At 42.1% G+C, this 9840-nt stretch overlaps 1 protein-coding gene across 2 annotated transcripts in view; it reads left to right on the top strand.

Moving 5' to 3' along the window:
• The first annotated feature begins 8 nt into the window (after nt 1-8).
• Nucleotides 9-9840, top strand: part of LIG3 (ligase III, DNA, ATP-dependent) — a 15045-nt gene continuing 5213 nt past the window's right edge. Inside the window, exons 1-14 of one of the 2 annotated variants that reach the window (XM_009580993.1) lie at nt 9-531; nt 1023-1160; nt 2092-2289; nt 2737-2888; nt 3796-3962; nt 4620-4697; nt 4813-4981; nt 5650-5805; nt 6271-6402; nt 7192-7271; nt 7731-7818; nt 8780-8857; nt 9115-9238; nt 9626-9768. In XM_009580993.1, coding sequence (XP_009579288.1) covers nt 246-531; nt 1023-1160; nt 2092-2289; nt 2737-2888; nt 3796-3962; nt 4620-4697; nt 4813-4981; nt 5650-5805; nt 6271-6402; nt 7192-7271; nt 7731-7818; nt 8780-8857; nt 9115-9238; nt 9626-9768 — 1989 coding nt within the window. In that variant the 5' untranslated portion in view covers nt 9-245. The remainder of the gene's footprint in view (nt 532-1022; nt 1161-2091; nt 2290-2736; nt 2889-3795; nt 3963-4619; nt 4698-4812; nt 4982-5649; nt 5806-6270; nt 6403-7191; nt 7272-7730; nt 7819-8779; nt 8858-9114; nt 9239-9625; nt 9769-9840) is intronic. The other variant, XM_009580992.1, reaches the window with a different exon arrangement.

Here is a 9840-nt window from a genome sequence, read left to right on the forward strand (position 1 = left end):
AGGCTGCCCGGGCACTCGGCAGGGGCACAGGACTTTTCTTCCCCCATACACAGGTCTCCTTCCCAAGACCCCACCTTTGCTGTGTTGGCCTCCCCAGGGCCAGCCCCGATTACTGGTACCAGCTGCTGTTAAGGAGTATATCTCTCCAGTTCGTAGGGAGAAACCGGGGTGGTCGTTCTGGGGCTTTCCATTTCTCCCTGCTTTTGCAAACTTGGCTTCGCCGAGCCTGCACAGCTGCAGAAGACATGGCAGAACAGAGGTACTGCGTAGACTACGCCAAGCGTGGCACGGCAGGCTGCAAGAAATGCAAGGAGAAGATCGTGAAAGGAATGGTGCGCATTGGAAAGATTGTTCCCAATCCTTTCACGGAGTCTGGCGGGGACATGAAGGAGTGGTACCACGTGAAGTGCATGTTTGAGAAGCTAGAGAAGGCCCGGGCCACCACCAAGAAAATTGAAGACATCACAGACTTGGAAGGATGGGAAGAGCTACAAGACGGGGAGAAAGAATTAATCAACAAGCACATCTCAGGTGAGACACAAGGGAGCACCTGCGTCACTTTTCTACTTTACTCATTTTCAAGGTATGCCACTGACTGCTACACAGCCGTGCCTTTACCACGAAATCCTCACTGATGTATTGGTATGACCTAGTGACAGAGTGGGTAGTGCTGCTCAAACCTGTGTCTTGGCCCTATGGGAGAGGGAAGCAGTAGTCCATTCTACAATAGCACTTAATTCGTTTGTCACAACTGATTATGGAGAAGGTCTAGGGGATTTAATTCACGTGCAGACAAATACCAGGAGGATGTGAAAGCTATTTTCCATTTTCAGCTTTTTTCCCATGATCTGTAGTAAATTATGTAGTCTTTTAACTTTTGATATCTGAAAAAGTTCCTTCATTTGTTTCTCCTCCATCCCCAGTTCTTTTAAGACTTGTTTGTTGTAGTATATCTTACATAATATGTTGAGGGATGTATGAGATTATTTCTGACTGCTGGTTTGAACCTTGCTGTTTTACAGAAGCTAATTCCAAGGCTGCAAGTACACCGAAGAAAAAAGTGATAGTCCAAGCTAAGCTCACTGCCACAGGACAAATAACTACAAAAGATCCATTAGCTCTCATCACTCCATCACCGAAGAAGTTTTCTGGCTTCACAGGTAGGACTTAAGAAACTGATTCTGGGAAATCCTTCTTTTCTAGTATCACCATCAGAGGAACTTGGCTCAGATCAGTAGTTTTTTATCTATAGAAGATGGTTTAGCTTTAATTACTTTTTTAAAATCTGATTTGCCAAAAATTGTTAGTGCTTTCTTAGGCTGTCAGTCTTGAAAGAACTGATGTTTGAGTTTCTGGTATCCCCAAGGAAACAAAGTTTATGCAGTAACCCACATTGTCAGGCTGACTCCACTACGGCCTTAGTCCATTGGCCAATTTCAATCAAACTGTGAAGTTATAGACTAAAGATATCCCACGTGGAGCTCAAAATCTGTAAAAAAATTGATTATGAGGAATTCCCAGTTGCAGTGTTCATGGTAGGGAAAACTGTTATTCCTCAGCAGCTTGTCCTGAGAAACAGCTGCTAGCAGGACAGTCAGTGTGTGACCTGGCACAGCCGTGTAGCTCTGAACCACCCAGAGCACGTGTTGCCACATACACAGCCAAAGAGATGAGAACGTGTAGCGGTGTTAGTATTATGAGGCAAGAGGGGATGGGGACATTTTTCCCCCATTTTAGAAATGATCTTAGGAAAACATCTTGCTGTGAAGGGCAAAGGCCTATAAAGCAGAAATAAAACAGAAGCATCTGCCAGCAGGAAAAAAATTCACCAAGGTTTAATCATATTTGTCGGTAGAATTAAGGTCCAGAAAATTCTGGTGTACTGTGCACTAATGAAAAAATAGTTTAGAATTTTTTTTAATGAAAATTAAAATTTAATCACAAATGTTGGCGTAGCACACATCAGTTCTGAAGCTTTGCCAGCATACCGGGATCGTTCTTTTCAGCTTGCCAAGCAGAGGTAGCTTCAACTTCAAAATTTGCACCATATTGTACTTGTTAAAAAAGCAACTTCTTATGTCTTTGATGCAGCCAAGCCAAAGAATTCAGAAGATGTCTCTGCAAACTCTTCCCACAAGTCTAGCCTATCTGCAAAAAAATGTGATCCGAAGCACAAAGACTGCTTGTTGCGAGAGTTCAGGAAGCTCTGTGCCATGGTTGCTGAAAAGCCTAGCTATAATGTGAAAACGCAGATCATCCAGGGTTTTCTGAAGAAGGGATCTGGAGGAGGTAAGATTCCTGCTTGGCATTCTCAGCATATGAAAGCCCTCTCAGAATCAACCTCAAAGTATTATTTCAAAAGCAAGGGTGAAATAAAATCTGATTGCTGTGTAGTCCAAGCTGTGTGCTGTGATGATTTCTGAACTATGGAGATAATGTTTGCAAAGTGAACTGTTTATCTAAATAACAAATTCAGATAAGAATGTCTTAGTTTAGGATTGTGAGGATTGTTTGTGGGTGCCACCAAACTTAGCACTGAGATCAGATTTGGGGGACAGTTGTGGGTGTTTCCCCTAAGAAATCTCCTTTCATGTGAAGCAGAACAGCATGGTGGAAAGAGGAAGCCTCAGCTGCGGGGTTTTTTTCCCAGGGTCTTGCTAATGGGTAGAAACAGCCAGAGCCTGTACGTGAAGATAAATTGTGACAGTTTCTAATGGTCTGTGCTTTTTTTTCCAGATGGTTTTCATGGTGATGTATACCTGACCATTAAGCTGCTGTTACCAGGCGTCATTAAAATTGTTTACAACTTGAACGATAAGCAGATTGTAAAGCTGTTTAGTAGGATTTTTAACTGCAGCCAAGAAGAAATGGTCCGGGACCTGGAACAGGTGAGTACAGGCAGCAGTTCTCTTAATTTCTGCTGTTCAGTCCCTTGGTATGGAAATTCTGTGGTTTTTTTTTTTTTACTCCTATTTGAAAGGTTGTTAGCTTGACTGTTAGAATGGAGTTGGTGATTTTTTTTTCTTTTTTTTTTTTTTTTATTAGCAGTTTTCATAGGACTTTCTGCCATCTGGAACCTTTAGAAAATAATGGTTGAACAGAAAGCAAGATATGAATTCACCTGCAAAACTTTAGAAAGCAAGACTAAAATATCTAGACAAGTCGGGCTGCATCTGCTTTGTCTAAACTGCTTTGTCTAGCATATCCCTATATAACTGATTTATATTACGTTTTTTGTAACCTGTGATTCAATTAACAGATCTGTTACTGTGAGCGTAAGTTGGTTCATACCATTAAGCTACGCTCATACTGCAAGTGCTCACATTGTGCATTTCATTCCTGTGCATAGGAGTCAGTAATTGACTATGCACACTTCTGATTCATTGCAAGATGGAGAAAATGGGTGAATTAGATAATGAAGGTAATTCTTCCACCTCTGTTTATTGCCTTGGTATATACTGCCTTCTAGTGACATCACTAGACAGTTTCAGATCCTTGGATTTACAAGTGGGTTAATTCTGAGGAAATAAAGGGTCTGTGATGCTGCAGCAGTGGAAAATAGAGCAATGAGATGATACTGGTACTTACTACCTTTTTTTGCAAATGAAATGGCTGAGCAGCTTTATTCTGTATCGTGGCAGCTTTCTTCTAATGTTTGATTCCAATTCCTTCATGCAATCCCAGCATCATTCCTGTGTTTTATCCTACTTATTGGAACCATGTTGAATCCCCACTGGTGTCCCCATTCTCTAGCCATAGCTCTGATCCACACCTTTATTTTGTTTTTGGAGACAGGGAGATGTTTCCGAGACCGTACGCCTCTTCTTTGAACAGAGCAAGTCTTGTCCTCCAGCAGCCAAAAGTCTCCTGACCATCCAAGAGGTAGATGAATTCCTAATCCAGCTATCAAAGCTTACTAAGGAAGATGACCAGCAAAGTGTACTGCAACATATCACTCGCAGGTAAGGAAAGGAATTGGTCTCTGAAGGTTTACCCTAAAACTAGGAGTGGTTATCTACATATCACAAGCTGGAATAGGTGAAAAACTAATCATAAGCCACAGGAACTGAACTTAACATCTGTAAGCCACTATTAGTGGTTTGATTAAGACACCTTGACTGCTGACCAGCAATGGAGAACATGTACGGCTCCTGTTCATGCCAGGGAGTTTCATCCTTGCCTGTCAAGACACTGTTCAATCAGTAGTCAACAAGCAGCTTGCAGAACTACCTTAATGGTACTTTGCTGTTAATTAAGTTGCTGTTCTTAGGTATGTTGGGAAGAGCATTGAATTCTTGATCTGGCTCAGTTTGTGTTGATCTGAGGCTGAGGATGTTACTATTCCTGACTCTTGATGCATTAATTAAGTGAATTTTGGAAGGTATGTCAACACTGAGGCAGAATTAATATTGGCATTCAAACATAAAGATGCTAAAAAGCCTTTTGGATATTCTCTTGTGCCTCTGAGATGTCACTAGTAACATGTGTCCTCATTTGAGTTTAAACCCTACAGAAGGACAGGACCTTCTTTTACAGAGGCCTGGATCAGTTTCTTTTTTTCAGCTGGAAAGTAGTTCAGTTAAATGTCTACCATTTCTGAATCGTGTCTCACACTGCAGATGTACAGGCAACGACCTGAAATGCATCATCAGGCTAATTAAGCATGACTTGAAAATGAATGCTGGAGCAAAGCATGTGTAAGTCTTACCTTTCATTGTGAGATAAAACCAGAAGTGGGCACTAGCCTCATAAGCCAGGAGCAGCAGACCTGAGGTTGATCCATGTTTCCCTCCTCTCCTCAATTTGTTAAAGGTTGGATGCTTTGGATCCCAATGCCTATGAGGCGTTCAAAGCATCACGCAACCTCCAGGATGTGGTAGAGCGAGTACTGAAGAACCAGCAGGAGGCTGAGAAGATGCCAGGTCTGAAGCGAACCCTCAGTGTGCAGGCCTCTCTGATGACCCCGGTTCAGCCCATGCTGGTAATGTTGGCTCCCCTGCAATGGTAACCATCAGCCGAGCAAGAGATGGAGTTCTCATATGTACTGTCAGAGACCCTCACCTTTAAGAATCAGTAGACGGATAAGTGACTGTGTGTTGTGTGAGCTAATAGAGTGCGCAGTGCTGATTTTTATGTTTAATGCCATTTTATAAAATGTTTTCTTCCAAGAGGCCAATATTCAATGTACTCAGTACTTGCACCTTCAGTGCTACTGCAGAAGCTAAAATCTTGACTTGCGTTCAGTCCAGAAGTGACCTTTTTGTTTGTTTGCTGTCATTCCAGAAGTTGATCCTTTCTCTGGAAATAGTGTAAGCTTTCCGTTGGATTAGAGTTTGGTTTTTTGTTTGAACAAATCAGAGTTAAATATTTACTTCTGGGCTAAGCGCACTCCTACAAAAGGCAGAGTACTTACACTTTCAAGTATTTGGAGGAGATAAGCACTGAAAAGCTGTAATTATCTGGGCATATGCAAATGATTCTAAGTAAATGAGTAATTAAAAGGAAAACTTTGACTGGATATTAGAGACCCTGGACAAAAAGATCTACAAAGGAATTGGTAGTTCATTCATGAACTTAGGTAAGAGTAGATTTATTTTTAAATACATCATCTGAGTTTGTTTGGAACTTACCTCTCTCCACCTTTCTAAGGCTGAAGCCTGCAAGTCAATTGAGTATGCCATGAAGAAGTGCCCAAATGGCATGTATGCGGAGATCAAATATGATGGCGAGCGGGTGCAGGTCCATAAAAATGGAGATCATTTCAACTACTTCAGCAGAAGCCTCAAACCTGTCCTCCCCCATAAAGTAAGCACCTATATAAACTGGCTCTTCTGTTGTGCCAGCTCCTCTATAAACACGACTGAATTTCACAACAGTTTCTATAGACAAGGAGGATACCTTCTCTTGTAGACTTTTTTCTAATTTATGTAGATACTTGGAATCTGGAAAAGCAACACTTAATAGAATTGTAATCAATTAGTTTTGGTGGACATTAAGAGCTTGAAACTAAAGTTAAGCTACCTGCCTTAGAGTGTCTTTATGCACTGCATTTTGGGAGGCTTGATGCCAGTTGGGTGACTTGGTTATATTTGTTCAAGACTCATTTTTCTATTTGTAGACTGTGCTGTCTGCACCATAGTAGAAAGTAATAGTAGAAAGTAAGGTATGCCTATACATGCCTGAGACAGGCTTCTGGGGAAAATATCTGCATTGGAGTGAGTCCCTCTCTTCAGCCAGCAGACACATTTTTCTTTTCTTTTTTTTCCCAAGGTAGCCCATTTTAAGGACTTCATCCCCCAGGCTTTTCCTGGTGGGCAAAGTATGATCCTGGATTCAGAAGTTCTTCTGATTGACAACAAAACTGGCAAGCCACTTCCTTTTGGAAGTCTTGGTGTGCACAAGGTAAAAAAAAAAAAAAAAAAAAAAAAAAATCCTTTGTTGTGGTTGGAGGCTGTTATTCTACTGACTTAAACGCACTAGCATGCGATCTGTTACCACAGGATAATTTAAAAGATCTGGTGCTTGCTAGAGCATCTGGGGAAAAAATCAGATCCCTGAAAAGGCTGATATTAATGAAAAGGTACTGCTCTAATACAGTAGATTTGATATTAATCTGATCACTAGCAGGACAGTAAAAAAACTTCAGCTCAAGATATATATTTAAAAACCCTTGGAAAATCTTGCAATTCTGTCATTGCTGATCATTGCTTGAGCAATGTATGGCAGACTGGAAGACCACAATGATGCAGAGAGTATTTAGTCCATATGAATATTAAGTAGTGCTTATGTCTAGACTAAATGGTGGTGAGGAAGAGGTAAAATGAAACTTAAACTGTAAGTGCTTTAACTTAAAGTAGCCATTAATCTGAAGTCTCTGGAATGCTTTTTGTTTTTTTGTTGCAGCAGTAGTGACAGATGTTACATTGCCCAAAGTCATGAATATTTGTGGAGTTATTTTCCTGTCACTAAGAGATTAGCATGTTTTATCTTCTTGGTTTGTACTTTGACACCTTCAGTCTAAATCTTAATTCTCAGAATAGTTCTGTCTTTTAGAAGAGGCCTAAACGTATTATAACTAAAAGATTATGGAGATAAAAATACATACTTTTGTTTCTGTTATTTTTCTAAAACTCCATATTGCTGCTTGCTACGACTGCAAATTTCTTTTAATCGATCTTAATTGCCTTTCAGAAAGCTGCTTTCCAAGATGCCAACGTTTGCTTGTTTGTTTTTGACTGCATCTATTTCAATGACATCAGCCTGATGGACAGGTATGTGTCTGGCATAGTGTGAGAGCAGCCTGACCGGTTTCCCAGCATGAACTTGCTGGAAGACACTACCACTGCAGAGGGAGCAGTTCACATTGGCTGTCCAGACTGGCCATTTACCCCTGTAAAATCAAGACAGCATGGGAGAATCCCTGCTGTGCTACAAGTTTCACTATGGAGCTCCATCTTGCTCTGCAGTTCCAAAATATCAGGATTTTCAACTGAACTGAGTGTGGTTCAGTATCCAGCTTATCTTATATTCTCTGAAACTAAATGCATTCTTAACACAAAATTTCTGTTTTATAACTTACTTCCTGGAGGAAAGTAAGAATTGATTGTCCTTTCTGGAACTCTGTAGGATAAATCATTTAATTATTTAAATAGCTTTTCTCAATGTTCACATGACTGGTACTTCATGTTAAAATTGCTTGCTTGTCCTTAATTATCCATACCCTGGTTTAGGCCTCTGTGTGAACGTCGTAAGTTTCTCCACGATAACATGGTTGAAATCCCCAACCGGATCCTCTTCTCGGAGATGAAGCATGTCACAGTGAGTTCAATGTTAAAATAGCATGCATGGTGTCCAGACTGCACTCTGGACACTTCATTGCTGCTTTACCGCATGGCCTTTTTTATGATTAAGGCTGCAAATCCTGCAATTCCCTGCCTGTCAAAATGGTTCTACTTCTGGTCTGTGTACAAGACTTCTTGAGCTAGTGTTGTTCAAGGGGGCCATGCCTGTGCTCCCATCTTGTCTCGGCTACAACCACTTCAGTATAGTCTTAACTTGCACACCTCTTTTTTTGGCTTCTTAATGATTTTGTAGCCATTGTAACTTTGACATTGTTAGGAGGAGCTAAAGGCTGTTGTAACTTAGTCTGTACTGTGCAATGCTGAGCTGTGTAGAGAAAGCTGAAGTATGATTGAAGGGAGCTAGACTGCTTCCAGTTCCCAAACTGGCAACTTCAGGTGCCACACAGCCCAGATACATCCTGAGTGCTAAAAACTGCATTTAGACAGCAGCATGCTCAGTTTTTCCTTTGATTGTTATGCACAACCTTATGTCCCATTATTTTTCCCCACTGCTGCTGATTTCTGTAGCACCTTGGTTTTGGTGGAGAATGCTTGGACATCTGGGGCAGAGAAAGCATTTTGGGAAGAAGAAAAGAGCATAGGTCCCAAGGCAGTTGGATAGAGAAGTAAGCAGGCACTAGCGGCTGAGAAAAATCTAGTCTTGTACATACGGGACATACTCAGGACACAATCAGTGTGGCTACCTCGTCTCTGAGGAGTATTTTTTAACTAACGAACCCTTCTCTTGGGACATATTCCCATCTCAGTTACTGGATGTGCAGCAAAGAGAACACGTATGGGGCTCTCCTTGGAAAGTTATGAAATTACCCATTCATCTCTCTGCAGTTGCTTTGATTTTAGTGCACCACTGCTGAAAATAGAAAGCCTGACGACCACAGCCCTTTGACAGTCTTGAGCTAACCCTGATTCCTTTTCAGAAAGCTTCAGATCTGGCAGATATGATCACCCGAGTCATCCGTGAGGGACTGGAAGGACTGGTGTTGAAAGATACAAAGGCAGGTTCACATTTACTCTTTACTGGTGTATGCTGGGAATTGGGGAATAACAACAAAGGTCTGTGGATGAAGCACACAAGGCTGAAACATCTCTGGGTTCTTGTCGATGCTGACATCCAACCCAAGTTGCTCCTTACATATCTGAGCACTGCTGGGCTCTTGTACTACTAAGCTGGATAAAAGCAAGGGCTATTTGAGGAGATAGCTGTCCACCAGATGATCCTTCTGACTGGGGGTTCTTGCCTTGGTTTGCCCAGGGTAATTATGAACCAGGAAAACGACACTGGCTGAAAGTGAAAAAGGACTACCTAAATGAGGGTGCAATGGCTGACACAGCAGACCTGGTGGTGCTGGGAGCTTTCTATGGACAAGGCAGTAAAGGTGAGTCTCTGGAGTTGGCTTAAGTCTGTCAGTTCAGAAAACTCTCAAGCTTTTTCCCGTTCCAAGCCTGCTGTAGCATTTGGTCTCCTACCAGAATGAGACTGTTGTAGCAGTGACCATCTGCTGCAGCGCATCACATGCCAGGCTGTGAGTTTACTGTGGGTTAGTTGGCACAGCAAAACCTTAGGTCTTGGGCTGGGCTCTTACGCAGCGTAGAGGCTCTCTGTTCAGCTTTGTATATGGGAGCTGGTGCTGTGAAGCCATCATAAGCCCAAGGCCCTTTGACTCCCGAAGATGGAAAAGGGTTTTGGTTCATTACTTTGCTTTTTGAAAAGCTGTGGCTTGTCCCGTAGAAGATGTGAACCACCCTGCGCTCCCCTCCTGCAGGTGGGATGATGTCCACCTTCCTCATGGGCTGCTATGATCCCAAGAGTGAGAAGTGGTGCACTGTGACCAAGTGTTCTGGTGGCCATGATGATGCCACCTTGGCGCGTCTGCAAACAGAACTGGATATGGTGAAAATCAGCAAGGTGAGAGGGGCTCTGGCATGGAAGTGATCAAAGGAACGCTCAGCAAAGGGATTGGTAAAAGCCTTCTTCCTG

This window comes from Fulmarus glacialis, unplaced genomic scaffold (assembly GCF_000690835.1).
Source record: "Fulmarus glacialis isolate BGI_N327 unplaced genomic scaffold, ASM69083v1 scaffold6347, whole genome shotgun sequence".
Lineage (NCBI taxonomy): Eukaryota > Metazoa > Chordata > Aves > Procellariiformes > Procellariidae > Fulmarus > Fulmarus glacialis.